Here is a 21,479-nt window from a genome sequence, read left to right as displayed (position 1 = left end):
TCCAAGCGGTCCGCACGCCCACCCCACCAATCCTGGCAGCGCGCACCGATTGAAGTCTAAACTGGCGTTCCATCGTATGCAAAAAGAAGGGAAATAAAAGTGGTTATTGGGTAAGAGAATAAGAATAATAAAAGAATAGGAGAGGGTGAGACCGCGAGAGTAAACTAGAATTGTGATCGATAAATCCGGTCAGACCGCGAGCGCTCCCCTGCCCCTTCCCCTCGTCCTTCCCATCGGACCCCTTCCCCTCGCGCTCCCCAACACACGCGCTCCCCCAACCCCCACCACCCCCGCCCCCCCTCCTCCCCTCACTCTCACGCAACCACAGCCGTCCCCCCTTGCAGTGAGCCCACAGCGTATAAGCCATCCCTACCAGTAGGAACGGAGGAGCGTCGGAGCTCCTTTCCAATCTCTCTCTCAAAAAAGAGAGAGCAAGGGGAAAAAAATGCCCGCCCAGAAGCGCCCCCTCGCTCCGCCCTCCGACCACTTCGGCGTCCCCGCCGACTCGTCTCCCTTGCCGCCTCCCCGCCCTTCCCAGCAGCAGCAGCAGCTGGCCGAAGGCGACGGCGAGCAGCCGCCGCAGCCCATTCCACCGCCGGAGCTGCCTCAGGAAGAATATGGTGGTAAAGATGATAACCTCTCCCTTTCTCCGTCCGTGTTTTTTCTATCAGCCACTGCTCGATCTCACCGTCTTTCTGTCTCGTGCCACCTTTGGTTGCTTTTCTCCAGATTCCGACGGCGAAGGTGGCAGCCAATCTTCGGCCGATACCGCTGACAAAGAAGAGTACGTTCGCCTTTTCCTACTCTTCTTCCTCCTCCTTTTCTGCCTCCCTCTCTCTCTCTCTCTCTGTTATGATCTTGATTTGTTATCGTATTTTTTTTTGGGGACCGGCGAGGTGGTAGAATATTGTTCTTTGCTACGATGGACGAAGATGTTAGCCGTCTCTCGGCCACATGCATGTTATTTTTGTTCATGTTGGTGTGTGTTTCTTCGATGGATCCGATCTCATGGGTTGTGGCTGGTCAACAGCTTGTTTTCTTCTATCGTTATTGTTTTCGAGTAATTTGTTTATGTAATAGTTATGTGCATGAGCTTCGACGTCCTTTCATATTTGTGATCACTTTCTTGCGTTGGTGATCTTGATGGTCGTTGAAGCCAGTGGCGGGAACAGTGAAGAGGTAACGAGATGGCGGGCTGTGAGTTAGGGAAACCAGTAGGACTTGTAAACTGATTTAATTTAGGATGCAACAGAGGCTTACGTTCACAGAGGATGAACGAGTTGAATTAAAGGAGTAACGAAGATGGACAGCATATTTGACCTTACCAGATAGCACAAGCCTTGAAAGTTATGATTGTTAGCACGACTAGGTCCCCATTAATCACTTCTTAGTTTCATAGTTTCTTATCCTTGCAGTTCTGTATGGTTCAGATGGTCAGGTAGTGCTACCTGCTGGCTTCTGAATTATAGAGTTGTGTCATAGAATATGATCGTCTATTATTAAAGCTTATGAGGATCATTCATGGAACCAAAGTTATAGTCAAATAAGCAGATGATGAAAATGGTTTTCATTTGAGGTGTTATCTATACAGACATGCTTCAGTCCTGCTTCTGCTCCCTCATTCTATTCCTAGAACTTCCACTCCTTTTTCTTTTTTAAGTTAAACATTATTTTTTCATTATTACATACACCAAAACTTAGTTCAATTGAAGTTATGATTTTTGATGTTTTGTCTATTTTCTGTTCCATGGATTATTTATATCATAAGAGGGAAAAAGGGAGAATAGAACTAACATGAATATAAACATAATAAATTTAGGCTTATCCATGCTTGCATGTTCCACCTACACATTATTTCATATTCAAAGTGAAGTTCTCTGAAGTCAACGTATCTATAAATCCATACTTGCCAATTTTATCTAATTCTTCTTTATCACCCCTCCTTTCAAGCCTTATTTGAGTTACATGCATGAGTTTCAACCATCTTTATTGATTTTGCTTACTTGACCTGTCCTTTATTCCACATATAAAAGGTATTTTGGTGTTTTCATTGTCAACTCCATTCTTCCTAGTTTCACCACATATCTACCTAGCATCCTCATCTCCCCCTACTTCAAAACAACCATGAGAATATGAAATATACACCATTTAACTAAATGGTGTCTGATATTTGGTTTATATCACACAAACAATACTTAGATGCTTTAGTTCTTTAAACTTTTGATATAACTGCTCTTTCATGTGTTGGATCTAAACTATTGTTTTAGCCACTCTGAACTAATGCTTCACAGTACATGGGGTAGCTCTTAAATGGCTTAGAATGGATTGGCTAGTACAGCAATTTGTAAATTGTTAAAGAATTACTTAAGTCTCTGTCCTGTATTGAGGTACCAATCTCTGTGAGCAATTTCTTTGCATATAGTTTAACAATTTTCATGTCTTTTGTTATGTCACCTTTCATTTCTGCAGGGAGGTAGAGATATTATGAACTTCCAGATGCTCAATGCTTTTATATCTTTTGAGTTTAAAACTATTATTACTTTGAAATCTCAAATATTTACATAGTATCAATAAGGACTTAGAGGTGTTAGATTAGTATGTGATAATGTGTTGTGCATCTTACACATTTTGACTTAATATTCTTCTTTTGGTGTTTTCACTATTTTGTTGTCCAGACCTTGCTACATTTGCATATATTTGTGCTGATGCCTAGATGAATATACTTTATGTCCAACTAATGCAGCATATACAGTATTTGATAAATTTCTCTGTCTCAGCACTGTAAATTTGCATATACTGTACTCACATCTGATGTCTCTTGGCCCTTGCACTCAAGTTTTTCTTGATACTTCAAAATTTTCTTTCAAGATTTTTATTTTTTTATTTTTTCTTTTATTATTATTATTATTAAATTTTTTTTTTGGGGGGAGGGAGGGTGGATAGGCTGGATCTGATTGGGTTTAAACTCTCAACCATACCCCTCATACAGAACCACTTATAACCAGGTTGAAAAGAATAGAATCATACCCAACAGGTTTTATTTCATATATTCCCATGCTCAACTTGTCAACCCAGTTAGGATTTCACTTGTCAGTCATATTACTCATGGAGTGTAAATGATATGTAGCTAAGAAGAGGGGATATAGAGTTGGGCATCCAAATAGATCGAGAGATGGAGAGATGGAAAGAAAGGGAAGGGGGGAGGGGGTGGGTGGTTAAAGTGGAGAGCATCATGTGAAAAATTCTAAACCCTGTCAGCTCTACAATTTTTTTTAGTATTTTTGGTTTTTTCTCTTAACCATGAATTGCAATGCATTCCTATCACTTGAACCAAGCCTTGACTAGCCCATGAGCCACTGCACTACTAGCACTATCTCAGGGTCATAGGGCTAGGTTTTGAGGGCTTTTTGAACCTATGCTGACATTTGGGTCTGGTGTGCAAGCCCATTCTCGACCCACTAATAATCAGGTTGTTTAAGTGACCCAAAGTTGGCCCGATTACAGAAAGCTCCTATCCAAACCCATTTAGTTTTGATAAACTCAGGTGGGTTGGTGGTTTGGTTCAGAAATCATCACTCCTGGTCATGTTTTTGTGTACCCCAAGGAGCCTTTTTGTGAATGTGCATTGAGGTATTGTGTGTTGGTATGGTTCCATTGGCGCTAATAGTTTGGCTCTCACTGGTACTGCAGTGTGCTAACCAGTGGATGCAGCTTGGATCGTGCCTTATTGAGTGTGTTAATTGGAACCAAGGATTCAATGGTTGGTGCCAATGGTCATGTTGGCCAATGGTTGGTAATGTGGTACTTGCTGCTGTGTTTTGTTGAGTGATGCCAAAACAAATAAAATTTTAAAAATGTCTTGGTATCAAGCTGTATCAACAATGCCAAATTGGCTTGGTTGGTACTTGGTAGGTATGGACTGGTGCGGGTCGATACTCTATGATATGCGTACCCTATGATATGCAGAGTATTGCAGTACATGTTTGCCTAGTGTTGACACCCTATTGGGAATCTGGGACATCATGACGTGACCAGCTTCTGAGTCCTTGATTGACACTTTAATCCATGCTTGTGAATTTAATTACTTATATAATTATTGGGGGTAATAAAGATCAAGTTGATTCATAAAGCAGTTTCACCATAACAAGATCTGGAATGTAATCATAGCTTGTTTAAAAGTTGTCATTCCACATGCATGGTATTGTTGCTAACTGCATATCTGCTGGGTGCTCCTTTTAACTTGGTGGCCACCATATTTCTCCTATAAGAGTCTATCACTTGTCCTCTCTAAGTTGAAAAAACTGTGTTCAAGTTCTGTCACTTCTTGAATTCTTCACTTCACTTACAAAATTTGATGGTTGACCATTGATATTTGTTCTTCATATTATTAAATATTTTTATGGCCTTGCTTGTTGTTTTAGACAGCCTAATCTCCAAATGACATGAGGCTTCACTATTGCAGTTCATCCCTTTCTTGTTGTCAAACATGGATGTAAATGGATAGGTTTGTTGCCATCAATGGACCACTGAGTAAAATCTCATACATGACAGTGCACATATGTAGGGTGAAACCTTTGATTGTACCTTGATATTTTATCTAAGCATCCATTGCCAATACTATTTTATGTTGAGCCATCTTTGATGGCATTGTATTTTTATGTTAAATGAAAATGAGACTTTCATCTTCTATTATTTTTAGATCAAAAACTGATTGAATGCTGACCTGTCTCACTTTTTGGGTTTGTGTATTGTTTTTTCTTGTGCAACTTACCCTCACTTATGCTCAAGTAAATTTTCTTTTCACTGTTCTTTAGAATATGAAGACCTGGACAAACTCAATATATGGAAGCCACAACTAGAACTCATATGTGATGCTAAGTTGTGCCTGTGCATCATAAACTTAATGTACTTGTGCTGACACCTATGGAGAAATGCTTGTTGTTTTATGCTGACTGTTGCATGTCAGCTAATGAAAGCTTGAGCTATAACGAGCTGCTGAAGCTTAAAGAATCACTGACTATTTTTCATCTATTTTAATTACCTCAATTGTATGGAATTCATGTTGTAAGATGTAAAGTTCTTTAGTTAGTATCATGTGCAACTAATTGGTCTGCATGAATTTGATCATTCACCTGTGCACGTCCATGCATCTGCAATATTTATATTGCAAGATATATATTGATGTCTGTTTATCATATGGAAATAATTTTTAACTCTCTTCCTTTCCAGATTTATGCTCGTGAAATTAATGGACCTTCGTAAAGAAGTCCAATGCCCTATATGCTTAGGTATGAATATCTGCTAGAGTATTTGTAAATATTGGTTTTCAGTGCTACAATTTATTGCAATGATTAGTTGCTGTTGGTTTCTCATTAATATTAATGATCTTCTTAAGTTAAACCCTTTATTTATCTAGACGATGGGACATAGGGTACAAATTATTATTGAGCATGTCATATAATAGGTTCCTTTGATTTTGTGCATGTTTTTTCACTAGTCTTCTAAACATACGAATATAGTCAGTTTATATATTGCTTCGATTATATGCCACAACTTTAACCATACAACTTAGTTTTTCGGATAGAATTCAGAGGCAGAAGAAGTTGAGAAAAATACATAATCCACCAAAAGAGAAAAAAGAAAATCAAAATAAATCAGGAATTCATGTAAATTCATTATTGTATGATTTCTTATATCTAAATGCTCCAGTATAAGTATCAAATGATGTTTCTAAACTTTAAAGGATATATACCCACCTATGGACAAAAATCCAACCTGGGGAGGATACAGAGTCCCACTATAAAAATGGCCCTTGAAATTAGAAGAGAAATTGCTAGAAAATATAAAATATCTAACCTGCTCCAGAAAAGCTTTACAAAAACCTGTAAGACTCAATAGAACAGCATATTCTGTGAAACATAGAACTCAAGGTAAAGTAATTGAATTAAAACCAAATCTGAACGCGAGGACACATGTACTATTTCTTCAGGTGTGTGTGTGTGTGTATATATATATCTTTAATGGATTTTTCTGTTCCAATCCCTCTGGCTCTTTGATGTCAAGCTCTATGCTGTCTTTGATGTCCCCTTTTGCTTTTGGTTCAACCATTTCTAATTGGAGATTCCTATGAGTTTGATAGCATTTGCAAGGGAATTCAACTTGATTTAATTGAAACATTTAGAAAGCTTTTGACTCTTTCCTTCCCCCCCCAATATCCTAGAATCCTATTATTTTTTCAGATGGTCACCTCCATCGGTAGCTTTGGTAGCCTTATGTCATCTTCAATTTCTTGCCCACTTCTTTGGTGCATCAAATTCTACATATCCACTCCAAATATGGTTCCAGAAATCACCAGCGATGGGATTTATGTTGGGTAATTTTGCATATAATGGATTTTTCTATGAAGTGCTTCATGCCGAATATTCCCTCTATTTAGACTCTGTTGTAAACTTAAATCTAAAATGCTTTTGGGGATCATAATTTTCCCCACTTTTTGAGCGAGACATAAGATAGGAAAGTAAGGGGTGTATATGATTGTAATAATCCTTGAAATTGGGCTTTATTAGAACTTTACATATAAAACTAGTCTAGATCCTTCTACATCAATGTGAATCTTAAAGAAGGCACTTCAATGTGCATAAAAATACCTGTATGCTTTTCATATACTACTATGTTGCGGCCAAAGGCTCATGGCTCGGTATGTGAGGTATTGTCTACTCTGGTCCATGGGTCTCACAGTTTTGTCCCTTTGAATTCTAATCCAAAAAGCACCTCATGTTGGATGGATGGTCCCTTATATAAGTTAGAGTTTTTCTTGACTCAATCAATGTGGGACTAATGATGCCCTCCCTCTTATATTATAACATAGTTCTTCAGTCAAGGAGGAGTCTATGTATGGACGAGAGGTGCGCTTCTCCTTATTTTTACCACAGTCTGTATACGGACGGAAGGTGTCCTCCTTATTTTTACTACAACTTCCTAATCAAGGAGTCTATGTACGGATGGGAGGGGTCCACAATCACAGGAGTGGTCTTCTACCTGACGTGCCACTATTGTGGCTAAGCGCTTATGGCTCGGCATATGAGATATTGTCCGTTTTGACCCATAGGCCTCATGATTTTGTTCCTCTGGATTTCAAACTAAAAGATGCCTCACATAGGATGGGTGGTACCTTCCTATATAAACCAGAGTCCCTCTTGACTCATAATTAGTGTGGGACTAATGATGCCCTCCCTCCTACACTACAACAACTAGGATCAAGAAAAGATTTTTATATACATAAAGTGTGTGTTTGTATAAGTATAAATGTAACGAGACGTGTGAATTTCAAAACTGATGTTAGACCCTGTAATTGCTGGCCATTTGTAAATGAAACACCTTATAAGACAATTTTATTTTTTGCATTTTTTCTTGTTTTTATTTATTCATCTGTTTTGTCCTGATACAAACAGTGACATTAACTTGTAAGGTATGCATAATTTTCATGGTGACTATGGTAATCAATATTAATGAATCCTCATGCAATATCTATGTTGCATATACCCCTTAAATTTGTTTGTTGTTCAACATGATATCTAGAGTTGAGTTTTGGATAATTTTCATGCATGATTCTTTTGCATAGCTTTTGTTGCAAATCAAATTGAAACATGTCTAAAAATTCTTAGTACATTCTGCTACTCCAAACCATGTGCCAGTTCATTTGCTAGCATGCTTCTCACCAATCACAAGGTGGTTTTAAACTTGGAGAAAGGTCATGCCTTAACTTTAGCAGTAGTGTCATTTTTTGACAACTAAGGTAGATTAGAGAATTCGGCTAGAGTTCTTGGCTAAGGGTGTTGGTTCCAGGAGAAGAGATACTCTTGTAACTTGCACAGTGGTTAATATCTGTCCTAGGAAGTACTATAATCAGGACTCTGGTAGGCCAGGTGAAGAGAAAAGAAAGGCCATTATTTACGAAGGGCACAGAGAAATCATTTTTCCAAGTTGTATATAATGTTTAAGATTGAATTCTGAAAAAGCAGAACTGGATCGGGAGTTGGGTTGTTGGAAATCCTGAGGGGGAAGAGAAAGTATTCCTTCCAATGGCTCCTAGCTTTCCACCACAAGGAATTATTTTGAAGTTCAACAATTTATACAAGGCCTGTGTCAACTGTTAAGCTCTAGACCCAACAATGTAGTTGTACATTATCCACTCATGAAGTCCTTGTGGGCCACCTCTGATTTGCCATACCCATCAATTGAGTATCTAAGAAGAAGGTTAGATATATCATGTCCTCACTATATATCTAAGTGTTTGTCTTAATGATAAAATTGCTTTCTTGGTCTTGTAAGACAGGTAGTATTTGATCACGGTATCTTTATTGATTGAAACACCATTTCATTATAAGCCATCTCTTAGGTCCCATTTGGCATTCCTTTTCAAGGGCCAAAAAACATTTGTTGGAGGGTCAATATATCTTTTGGGTGATTTTGAGGTATTTGGTAAAAATTTTAGAACTTTCTGGCTCCTCGAAAAACTGAAAAAAAAAGTCTACTAGGAAAAATCTCTAATTTGGAGCTTTTAGACAAAGCTCTACTTGAGATGTGTTGAGAAGCCTTTTTTTTTTTTTTTTTTTTTTTTTTTTAAGATGAGACAGCTGGATTTGAGTCTTGGCAATGATTTTTATGTAAAAAATTAATTTTAAAGATAATTTATAAGTTTACGATATTTTATAATTGATTGCACAATATAATAACAATATAATATAATATAATATAATCTAATAATATTATTATTATAAAATTATATGATATTATAGTAATATTATATCGTTATCATCACTATTATTGTATTATAATAATCATCTAATAATAATGTTATTGTATATTGAATATTATAAAATATTGTTATATTTTATAATAAATTCAAAAATTTATTTTTTATTATTTTTAAATTAAATATCACAATAAATAACTCATATATTGAGAATACTTTATAATAATAGTTTTTGATAGTACAAATAATTTGATGATTGAAAGTACTATGTAATATTCTTTATTATCATTTTCTAATTCTAAAGGTATTTTCTCAATTTGGTTACCAAGCCAATGTTAAAGTTGCGTAGTACTTTAGGAGTGTAGTTACCAATAACAAATGGCTTTTTATTAAAAGCTCTATTGGCGAAAGCTCTACTGTCCAAAGTTTTACAAATAAAAGCTTTACCGTCCAAAGTTCTATAGATAAAAGCAAGGATTAGGTCCCAACAGGACGTCCCATAGGACATTGGGATGGGGTGCCATCCTATGTGTCAGGATAGGACCATCTCGCTAGTATTCTATTTTTCCAATCGGAACGTCTTGGGACATTCCCTGTTCCAAGTGTTGGGATGGGGTGGGATGGTGGTGCATCCCATTCCATGAAAAAATCGGGACAGCCTCGTTCCACAGCATTTAAAACCTTGGATAAAAGCTCTACTACCTACATCAATGACAAACAAGGTCTTAGTCATGTTGATTCTAAGAAAACTTTCATATCTTTCTGATAAGAATTTTGACCATCTAATCTTATTACTGCGAATGCTTGTACTGCTATTGATTGGTGTTAACCAAGCTTCAAGTTATAATTTCAGGAGCAAATGAGGATTTTTAGGGCTTTTTTGTTTTCTGTCCATATTAGTTTGAATGGTGATAAATGTACCACTTGTTTGTTTGTAAAATATGAGATGCTTTAAGATGTTGAGATGTGGTTTTCAGTCAGATTTTCTTGTTTCAGAACTATCACATCCTATGGGTTAGACATGAGGTGGAGTAAGTGGAGATAAGTAGAAAAAATTGAGATATGAATTGGGAAATTTATAAAGAGGAAAAGGAAGATCAAAGTGGAAGGAGCAGGGAAGAGATGATTCCTAGAGACTGATATGCATCAAGTTTACAACTAGATATTTTGCATATAAGAAAAGAGAAGCATGAGATGGAGAAAGAAAAGGACAGAATGTAGAATTAATAATTGAAAAGATCAGTCATTATCAGAGATCATCATAATTATAAATCTATAAAGAAATAAGATGAGGATGAAGAGAAGAATAATGTAAATATGGGTGATTCTGCCAAACCACAATAGTGCTTTTTGTATAATGAATTTCCATCAAGTTAAAACCAATAATTGTATGCCTTTTCATCTGATTTCCTCTAATATCAGTTGGTTCATAGCAAGATAGTTTAATAGCCCCGATAAAGTGATGCAAACTTGAGTATTAATAGCCATACTACCCAATTTGTCCATAATTCATGGATGAGTTGGTATTGCACCTTCCCTTCATATAAGGAAATCTGAGGCTTGAGTCCCTGCCATGTCGATTCTGGAACTTTGAAAATGCTTTCTAGGATTCATCTAGTGGAGGTGGGTGAAATTGGTGCCTGTGGTGCACTTGTGGACTGTAAGCATAGCATGGATGATAGAACAAAGTTCTAAGGATAGAAGCTGTCTATCTGGCACACATATAGACCTGAATATAGTTAAATTTCTAATGTACCTATTTCATTTTTCTGTATTATTATCATTGGGTTTCACACTGTTTGATGCTTTCCTGCCTCACTCTCTTTTAACTCAAGTTTCACTTAACAAACCTGATCCCACAACAACTGGACCCACAGTCAGAAAGCATCCAGCTCTGTGTCATCTAAACAAGAATGAGATTTTCATATGGTCAGTTACTGAAGATTTGTGGAAAGTTTTAACCTGTTGGGGTTATGGATCAAAAGTTTTTCATTGATCTTCACATTCAAATGGGATCTACAATTAGGAAAAAAGAACGAAAGTTTAGTTGCTGCAGAGGTTTTCAAAAGCATAGAAAATTCATATGACATTGACTAAATTATGGCTATTACTGTCTTTAAGTCTGACATTGAGAAAAACTCCTTAGCAAGTCCTAGTCAGCAGGTATATAGTTACTGAATTGGTTGTACCAACTGGTGAATGCCAATTGGGGTTTGCATATACTACATATGACTGCAGAAACCATAAAAAGAGGAATTGATCAGACCTCCTCGATTTTTCGTGTATAATGTGAAGAAGAATCTATTAGTTATTTTTCTATAAATTATCATTTTTCTTAGCAAATTTGGAGATACTTCTTAAACAAACTCATTGACCAGGACGTCCTTGCACTCTCTTTGGTGGAACTGGAAAGATGATAACAGTAAAGAAAAGCTGGACCTTTGGATGGCCTTTTTTGGTTGTTACTACTTATTAGTCAACTGTTTGAAGGAAATAAGAGAGTATTTTCAGGTAGTGGAAGCAATTAGATGGCAATTTTGGAAATACAATATTGATGTTAAAGGATTGGACTACATTGGGTTCTCAAATGGCTCAACAGAGACTACTACCACTGTTCAGTGCTGTTGGGCTTCTTTGTTTTTAGGCTGATTTAGAGGCAGTTGGTTAGCTTCCTGTACAAGGTTCCCTACTTTTGTCCCTAATTGCATTGTTTATTCTCTTTCCTTGCTTATCATTTTCATCCGTCTCTATTTCTTTCCTCCTATGTTTTTTCTTTATATCTCCCTTTCATTTTTTAAAAAAGAAATTAGGCTTCTGCCCAATGCCAACACCCCACCTCTTAAAAAAAAGAAGTGCTTTGTTTTTGAAGTGGCTTGTGATGTGATCTTTCTAGATGCATCATGATCCATGTGTTAATGCTCAAATCTTTACAAAGCCTCAATCAGATATTCAATTTTATCTCTTGGCCATTTTGCTGGGAGAAAGGCAAGATCTGAATGATATTTATTTTGGGCTAGAGTGCTTTCGTGGTTAAACAATGTCTAGATATTGAATGTTGTCTTTGTTATTCATGGTGATTAATAGGTGTTTCTCATCTTGTATGTTGTAGGTGCAAAGGTATGCTGTACCATCCTGAATTAGGCGGTTTAGGGCGTACTGTACTGTGCTGTCTCCAAATCAGGATTGTTCGACCTTTAAATATGGAAAATTGGGTGAACCACTCCGAATCGGTTAGTTTCGAGTGGCACTAGTGCAAAGTGGTCATTTCGCACTGGTTCTAGTTTGGATCGAGCCCATTCGTGCTCGGATTCAACCTCGTGCTTGTGCTTGCACTCGTGATCGTGTTGTGCATGTGACATGCAATATGCATGTCCCGTGGGTGTTCATGCTTGCTTCGCGGGCGTCCTGCGCACCACATGCTCTTGACCCCTTTTGTCACATGAGGCTCAATAATTGAGCTTATATGAGTTGTGGGAAGGCCAAGCATCTTGAAATTTTCATGTAAAACCTTTTTCTAACAAAAAGAAATTGAAAATTGGTTAGATCATGCTGATTTCGTTGATTTGAGTCCAGATTTTCATTGAAATCAGGTAATGCCTGTCTCCTCTCTTCATTTCTTTAATTTCTTTTTTATTTTGATGCTGAAAATTGGCCATAATTTGAAAAATAGGGGAAAATCATGCCAAATTTTTCTATTTTGGTGTCATTTCATCATATATTATAAATCTACGGAGCATCTATTGATGACACCAAGATCTTAAATTTTCATTCAATCTGTAATTTTTAAATTTAAAAATATATTTTGAATTTAGAATTTAAAAAATAAAATTCGAAGGATCACTGTAAAATCAAAAATATGTTCAGGGATGTGTAGCTTCAAATTTGAATAAAATTAAAAAATAAGTGGCTTTCTATGCATGCCCATGGGTTGAGAAAAATATATATAGCATCCAAGATGGTTTGCTATACGGATCTAAGCTCAAAATGATTTTCTCAATTCTGTATTTTATAATTATTTTTTAAAATAAAAATTAACTAAAAATAAAAAATATAAAAAATATGAAAAATAGCACTATGTATAGGTAAATCAGAAGTATTTTTTGAAGTAGGAAACATATTTTTCACAGCACACTAAAATTTCAATATTTTCCAAAAAATAATAAAATAATGATAAAATGAGATAATAATAAATGCAACATCCCTGCTGTGGTTCTGCATTTTCTAAATTAAATAAAGTAATATAGATATTTTTATTTAATTATTGAATTAATAAAAAAATAAAATTAGTTAATTAGATGAAAAAATTATAAGGACTTAATGTTATAGGATAATCAGGTTAAAGCAGCGTTTTGCTGGTGGTTGCCTCAATGTGTTGATGTATAGGAAATACCCCAAGAGGTCCAAAAGCTGATGAAGAAGCATTTCACTGATTTTAAAGCAGCGAATGAGAGGGTTGCCCAAAACATGATAGAGATGGGTTGTTGAGCAGTAGAGTCACCTTCCTACCATTTTAGGGTGTCAGAGGAGGGCTCTATTCTAGACGATGAAGCATTGATCGAGGCTGTCATCTAGACGACCTTGGATGACCACTGGTAGTAGGAGGGGGCCAGATATAGGGCTCAATTTAGGCCCTCACAGAACAAGTTGGGCTATGATTTTGGAGCCAGCAGGATAGAGCCAGAGTTCAAAAGGGCCTCCTTAGAGAGCCCATTAGTAAAGATTGGAGGGGCAAAGCATCTATGCTAGGAGCATTCTGTAGCAGGTTCAAGAAGTTCTCTAGAGAGATACCACCAGGGGCTACTATCCATGATCTTGATCCTCATGCCTTTCTTAGGTGGGATGCGAAGTAGCAGTGGATTGATATCATGTTAGTGAAGGATAAAAAGAAAGACATATGGAGAGTTATTGCATTATGGTTTCGTTTCAGCCATATTTCAGTGAACGTTTCAAGCAACACATACTATTGATTTGTCATTGCCTCGATACAGAGGGAATGATAGCATGTGGATTCTTCAGGGCTGAAGGATATTTATGATGAGCTCTTTGACAATGAGGGGCTTGAGAACTAGATAGCTTCCTATCAGAGCAAGTTGGACACCTATAAATTGGCAATGATGTGTGGTGGATGGATGGGTCTCGGTAGGCAAAGCATCATCCATTTTCTAATGTATTGTGATGTGAAGATCTTCTTCCACAAGTCAATTGATGCTTCAAATAAGGTGCACAATGCATGGTATATTTTGAAATCAGAGGATGTGATTGATCATATGGGAAAGTAGAACATTATGTTGGTGGTCACTAATAATGGGCCACAGTATAAGGCAATTGATAGTTGTTGATGGAGAGGCAGCACCATATTTTTTGAATAACATGTGCTGCACACTGCATTGACCTTATGCTGATGGGTATTAGGAAGATTTGCAAGGTTAGGCAAGTTGTAGAGATAGCCTAGCCTATTGCCAGATTGATATATAATCACACATGGGTTCTAGCTTTGATGAGGAAATTTACCATGAAAAAATATTAAGGCTAGATGCTATATCATCTGTGATGAATTATTTTGCACTTGATAGCCTTCTTGAGGGAAAGATAGGTTTGCCCTAGATGTTTGTCAGTGCTGAGCGGTAGGAGGGTAGATATGAGGGCTGACATCGAGAGGAACCACATGAAGGGCATGATGGTGAGCCAGCAATTCTAGATGTGGGTTGAGAGGCTTGTGAAGGCTATCAAGCTTTTATACTTTGTGCTTGGTGCCGTGGATCATGCGAGGTATCAACAGATGAGTTTCCTTTATCATATGATGAGGATCGCTAAGGAGCATATTATGTAGGTGGATCTAGTGAATGCCTTATAAGTATATAAACATCATTGAGCAGAGATGGGACTACTAGATGGATAGAGAGTTACGTTTAGCAGATAAGAATATGCATTAGAATAGTTGTTCATTGTGTAGTTTTCTAGTTGGTCATGTCATACTAAAACAATTGCAAATTATATTGGCAGCTTACTAGAATCTGAAGTTCCAATACAATGTCCCTGGTATTGCAAAGGCGATGTACTTCTGTCTTCTCTGCATGGTGTGATATACAAGATGGAGCTTGATCTAGAAGTCGTAGCTCAATGCTTTGAGGAGGTCAGTTGATTTAGGTGGAGTATGTCTTTCATAATTTTGAATTTATTGAACATATCATAACATCATCGCTTTTGCATCGACAAAACTATTTAGGGAGGGTTTCCATAGCTTCGGTGAATGAGAAGGTGTGCTATTTGGATCCTCGCATAGATGGTGTCCTCTAGTGGCTGAGTGCAATTGATTCACAGCAAATAGAGGAACCATTTCATACGTAAATGCCTCAACAATCTTATCTACATGCATTATCTAAGGTTGAGGCTTAAGTGCATTGAGGAGGAAGTGGAGCTGAGGGATAATGACCCACACTATAATGATTTTACAGGATAATGAGCATCCTATGATTGGTTAGCTTGAGGGTTAGTAGTGGGAGGCAGATCTCGACGAGTTAGGATCGCCTCCATCATTGGCTAGCTTTGTAAATGACGAGGTTAGGGTGGATGTGGAGCAATGGATAGAATTTATTATCCCATTGCCACATCTAGTAGATCAGGTAGAGGGGTTAGTGGGGGTCAGATTGTCAAACAATTTCATGTTCAAGACATCCTCTTAGAGATTTGATTGAAAGATGCTCAAACAAGGCCACCATGCTATCCGATCTAGCCAGTCAGGAGGGCATGGTCGATCATTGCAGTGGAGCTAGTTAGAGAGGGACGGGATAGGAAAGAAAGTAGTTGAGAAGAAAGGCAAAGGAAAAGACAAGGCCCTATTGGAGATAGTGGAGTCAGATTCAGATACCAGGGAGTTCTCACACTCATGGTAACACGGGAATAGCGGTAATGATGCATCTGGTGGCTAGGAAGGAGGTCAAACCACCGCATATGGCTCATAGCCTCAGTGTGGGATTTGATTCATTGGGGTCCCAGTTCACTAGCCTCATGCAGTATAGAGACCATGATGTATGATTGAGAGACCGTGAGGATATGATAGGTGTCCTTTAGTGGCTGTGAGTGTAATTGATCCACAGCAAATAGAGGAACCATCTCATATAGAAATGCCTCAACAATTTTATTTGCATACACTAAGGTTGAGGCTTAAGTGCATCGAGGAACTGGAGTTGAGGTATAATGATCCACACCCTAATGATTTGTACAGGATGACGAGCATCCAATGATTGGTTAGCCTAAGGGTTAGCAGCAGGAGCTAGATCTCGATAAGCCTGGATCGCCTCCACAACCAGCTAGCTTTGTAAATGGCGAGGTTAGGATGGATGTGGAGCAATGGATAGAATATAATATCCCACTGTCACATCCATTACATCAGGAGAGGGATTAGTGGGGATTTGATTGTCAAATGATTTCATGTCCGAGACATCCTCCTAGTGATTTGGTTGAAAGATGCTCGAACAAGGTCACCATGCTACCCGATCTAGCTAGTCAGGAGGGCATGGTCGATCATTGCAGTGGAGCTAGTCAAAGAGGAATGGGATAGGAAAGAAAGTAGTTGAGAAGAAAGGCAAAGGAGAAGACAAGGCCCTATTGGAGATAGTGGAGTCAGATTTAGATACCAGGGAGCTCTCACACTCATGGTAACACGAGAGTAGCGGTAATGATGCATCTGGTGGTCAGGAAGGAGGTCAAACCACTGCATATGGTTCATAGCCTCAGTGTGGGATTCGATTCATTAGGATCCAGTTCACTAGTGTCATGCAGGATAGAGACCATGATGTACGATTGAGAGACTGCGAGGATACTATTGCTTATAGAAGATGGGGTCCTCAAGGTTATGATGGATATGAGATTGCTGCAAATGATATAGCACGTGGGATAAGATCTCTTGATGCATCAGGATTGGAATTCTATATAGATTCTTTGGCTATGGTGCCAGGTACTTTCTTTATGGATATGGTGCTTCATACACGTCATTCTCGAGTGGCTACTATCCTACAGAGCCTGAAGTATCTTTTGGGTTGGAATATATTGCTGACGTATTTGGATGGTTTGCTCCACAGTCGTAGTATTGAGTAGATGACTTCTCCTAGAGTGACACTGCCATCCACATCACATATAGGGACTTTGGATTACGTACCTTATGGCAGCCCTACAAGCTTGTGGGAATGGAAGGCCATGTGTTTGGAGCATTGGGTTGAGTGTCGTCCATATGACTATGACCCTAATGTCTATGAGAGACATTGCCGCTTGACGAGATTTTAGATGTTGATATGTATGTTGTACTTTAAATATATCTAATTGATTGTATCATCGCGTGTTTTGTATGTCACTAATTGATTTTGGATGTTGTACGTTACTTCTTCTAGCATGTGAAGCCAGGATGAATGCTTAAAACGTCAAATTAGGGTTTTAACCCTAATAAAAACATTGAAACACATCATAAAACATCAAATTAGACTTAAAATCATTCAAAAAATAAAAAGATTTGATTACTTTTCATAAAATGCTAAAAAAATTGAAAAAAAAAATATACAGTGTATTAGTTTGTACCATACCAAACCAGTAGCTGACCGGTACGGGGCACGATACCAATTTAGCGTACCTTGGGAGGTGCATTTAAGGAACCCCTTGTTTGAGATATTTAGCACATTGAATTGAGTAGCAGACTGGTACGGGGCATGATACCAGTTTAGCATACCCTGGTAGGTGAATTTAAGGAACCCCTCGTTTGAGATATTTAGCACATTGAATTGACTTGAAACTCATCATCTACTTGAAGTTAGATTCAGAAGCAGGTGGATCATCATTTTACTGTCTTCTTGTAAATGCATGCTGTTCCCCATCTCAAGCTCCAGTTTTTAAAGTATGCATAACACTTTCGGAGTTTTTAAGTACCAACCCAATATTTTTTTTTAACATACCTTGTGTTTATCTGAATTCTTCCTCATTTATGTATTGGGGCATGACTTCATGTAGAAGTATTGTGTATCACACATGTTAGACACTGCTTATATTTTGGTTGAATTGTTTGCTATAATGATATTCTCAAAGATGCAAGTACATTTATGGAGCTTATACTTGAAACCCAGCGGTAAGCAGCTAAACTTCAAAGAAGATGATTGGCAAAAACCTGCACCTGAATACCATTTTCTATGTTAAAATTAGTGCATGTTGTTGATCTCTGTGATCCTGTTTCCCACATATCCCTTGAAGCAGTCATATGCTACAGCTGGTTATACCGAAGAAAAGTTCCTTTTGCTTACTGAGCCCTTCTATGCACCAGGAATAATTAGGAAGACAAGAACAGTTATGGAGTGCTTGCATCGCTTTTGCAGGGAATGTATTGACAAATCGATGCGACTTGGGTATGGTGTAAACTAATACTATATTTAACTCTTTGACTGGACAGGAATACAGTATTTTCTATGTAACTTGCATTACAAGAAAAAGCAAACGCTAACTGATCGATCTCTTAATTCCATGGCTATTTGGACATATGACTTAAACAAGTCAGCTACTATCTCTTCAGGAATAATGAGTGTCCAGCATGCCGCACGCATTGCGCTAGTCGGCGTTCTTTGAGGGATGATCCGAACTATGATACCCTGATTGCAGCTTTATATCCAGATATCGACAAGTATGAGGAAGAGGTAAGGAAGTTACCAGTATTTATTTTTGTTTATATTGGTTATATTTTCTATTCCTTTGTTTTTCAGGCACCGTTTGACTTATAGCTTCATTCTCTGTTTGCAGGAACTGGATTTTAATGAAGAAGAGAAAGCTCGCAATAAGAAGGTAGTGTTATCTAGTTGACTTATATGAAGAATCTTAAAGTGTAAATGTGTGTGTCCTTTTCTAGTATATCATCTTTTCATTCAGTATATCATCTATATTTAATCTCTTGTTTTTATTAGATTCAAGCATCCATAGCCGAGACATTTCGGCGACAATCAGAAGCACTTTGTAGGAAAAGGTCTGCAAAAGCTGCAACTGAAGTTTTTGGAAGAAAATTAAGGGGGCAATTTCGAGCTCCTGGACAAAACAGTTATCTGCGTGGCAGAGGTAGAAGTGGTGGTCGGGATAGTACACTTGCCTGCTCTGATGATGATGATGAAGAGGAAGCAAATGGTAATGATGGTGGCAAATATTCTTCTTCTGCTGAAGAGCGTTCTCCTGATGTAAGGCAGAAGAGATGCAAAAGATGGGGAATGCCACGGTCTTCACCAGCGAGAACAGCAGGCAATGTTGATGGTGAGGAAAATGATGACTTAGAAATCAACAGAGAAAACATACGCACATCACCTTTGAGAGCAGGAGAGATGCTTGCATGGGGTAAGAATGGTACACGAAGTCAAACCAGACATGGTAATACTAGTGGTTCAAATGGTAGACTTGCTTGCAAGTTCGGGCGCATGGCCAAGTTCGCGGACCACATCCGTAATTTAGATGAATCCGATGCTGAGGTATAATAAGAACAAGGAAAATCCTTTGGCTTTTGCTCCTTTATGACATACCAGAACATTGGCAAACATTATCACTGCTTTATGATTTTGTATTTCAGTTTGATGTGCACCTGACCTTGCTCCCTCTGGATGAACAAAGTATGCCAAAATTGGAACAACCATATCTCCGCTGCAGTGCAACCTTGTGCATTAGGCACCTTTGCCAAGTGATTTCTTGCTTGCTAGCAACTCTTTGGTTTAAATCACTTAATTGTCTTAATATTTGAAGATATTACTACTAAAGAATAATTGTGTATATGCATATATGCAGTTCATTGCTCTGCAGACATCTGTACAAGCTGAAGAAGTTGAGATATATGTGAGAAAGCCTAAAGTTGGAAGTCTGGCAATCAATTCCTGCCCTAAGGTGAATACGACCGAGTCTGATCCATCAGAGGGGCTGCAAATAGTGGAAGCACAAGGATCTCTTGCTAAGCTTCATGCCTCTTTCCCTGCCAAACGAGGGGATCTGGTGGGCGATTGCAGTTAATCAAATCATCAATAAGTTTCTTCTTCTGTGGTTCTTTATCATAAAATGATCCTTCTTCTGTTGTTTTCAGGTTTTGGTGTATGCTTTAAAAATGCAAAGCTAGAGAACAGCACAGCATGAGGTCTCCATTTGTTTTTTTCATTCCATTCTCTCTTACTTGTGTGGATGCAACAGCCAGCCAACTGCCTTCCCTGAACTGGAGGATGTATATAACAGTGATATACATATAGAAAGATCAGAGGCCAATGAACTTCTACTCATGGTATCATTGTCCAATGCACTAAAGGTCTTGTAAAGAATCAAGAGTCTAGAAAATAAAGATGTATCGCGTGTTGACTGGAGGGAGTGAGCTAAGCATGCTGACCTTGTTTGTTAACAAAAAAATTATGTTATGCTCTTGCTTTGGTGAGGGTTTGAAAATTGTAGAATCATGCTTTCATAACTTATTGGAAGCAAAAATGGAGGTAACCTGTCGTAGCATCTGTCCTACTGTTCCCTTTTTTTTTTTTTTTTTTTTTTTTTTTTTTTGTATCATTGACTCTAAATTTTCTATTTCGCTGCTGCTTTAGTTGTTAACCTACCTCTAATTACCATTTTAGTGAATTGTGATTTCTTGCACAACATGCTTGTGAGTCTGCTGATGATGTTGAGTACTCTGCTGCCTGAATGGGTGTAACATTGGATATCACAAAATGGTTGTTCCAAACTGTCGAAGGGGTGCGAGTTTCCTTCGGGGACTTGTCAATTTCCCATATGAAATCATGATGTCGCACAAGCTAAACTGTATGCTTCTTTATTTCATGTATATCTATAATATAGTATACATGGTATCGGGATTGTTGGCAGCATAGATACAGAATTTTGTGTGTTCATGTGACCATAGGTAATATATTTCTCGAGTGTGGTGTTTGGTAATCAAACTAAGAAAGTATTTCAAGTATGAAAAAAATGGTAATAAAAGATACTGTGTAGTATTTTTTAACTTTTTAACTCATTACACTATCAAGAACTGTTATTATGAAGTGTTCTTAATTTATAAATTATTTATTTTAAATAAAAATATATTAAAAAATATGATACTGTAATATCAGTATAATATCATAGGAGTATAATAATATTATACCATTCAAATATGATGGTTATGATATAATAATGATGGTGATGTAGTATTCTCATAATATTAGTATAATACAATACAATATAGTATAATGTAACATGATGTATGTATTATTAGCTATAATTATAATACAATATTTTGCTAAGCATTACAATTATTGTTATTACACATTAATATATTATTATATAGTATAACATTATTATCATATATGAACGTAATATTATTATTTTTGTATAATATTACAATAATATTATGTTATAATATTATTTTCATATTAAACAAAATGTAAAGTTGAGGGCATTTTGGACACATGGATAGCTTTTTTTTTTGGAGGAGAAGCTTCAAATTGGAGCTTTTGTTAAGTAGAGATTTTTAGTTTTTGAGAAAATTAGAAAGCTATTTTATGATTTTTACCCAACATCCATATGTCACCCTGAAGTGCTTTTTGAGCTCCAAAAAACACTTGTGGCTCCTCCAAAAGCAATTCCAAACAGGATTTAAATAATGACAAATCTTGAACATCGTTGAGATCTGTTTCAGAATGTAGAAGTTATAGTTTCTTTGAAAGGAAAATTACAACACAAATATTAATAT

At 37.3% G+C, this 21,479-nt stretch overlaps 1 protein-coding gene across 2 annotated transcripts; it reads left to right on the top strand.

Moving 5' to 3' along the window:
* Window positions 1–254: 254 nt before the first annotated feature.
* LOC105035531 (putative E3 ubiquitin-protein ligase RING1a) lies at window positions 255–20,248 on the top strand. Of its 2 annotated transcripts, none has more exons than XM_010911114.3 (10): window positions 255–623; window positions 730–784; window positions 5,230–5,288; window positions 18,060–18,141; window positions 18,306–18,426; window positions 18,530–18,571; window positions 18,691–19,239; window positions 19,338–19,445; window positions 19,550–19,750; window positions 19,839–20,248. In XM_010911114.3, exons 1-10 carry the CDS (start codon window positions 446–448, stop codon window positions 19,869–19,871), a joined length of 1,428 nt encoding a protein of 475 aa, XP_010909416.1. In that variant the 5' UTR covers window positions 255–445; the 3' UTR covers window positions 19,872–20,248. The 2 variants fall into 2 exon arrangements, with proteins under 2 accessions (XP_010909416.1, XP_029117810.1); XM_029261977.2 differs by having other exon boundaries at window positions 282–623; window positions 18,291–18,426.
* Window positions 20,249–21,479: the final 1,231 nt, after the last annotated feature.

This window comes from Elaeis guineensis, chromosome 6, assembly GCF_000442705.2.
Source record: "Elaeis guineensis isolate ETL-2024a chromosome 6, EG11, whole genome shotgun sequence".
In the NCBI taxonomy this organism is placed as follows: Eukaryota; Viridiplantae; Streptophyta; class Magnoliopsida; order Arecales; family Arecaceae; genus Elaeis; species Elaeis guineensis.
The sequence above is the reverse complement of the archived record's forward strand: the minus strand, read 5'-3'. Positions and strand labels throughout refer to the sequence as shown.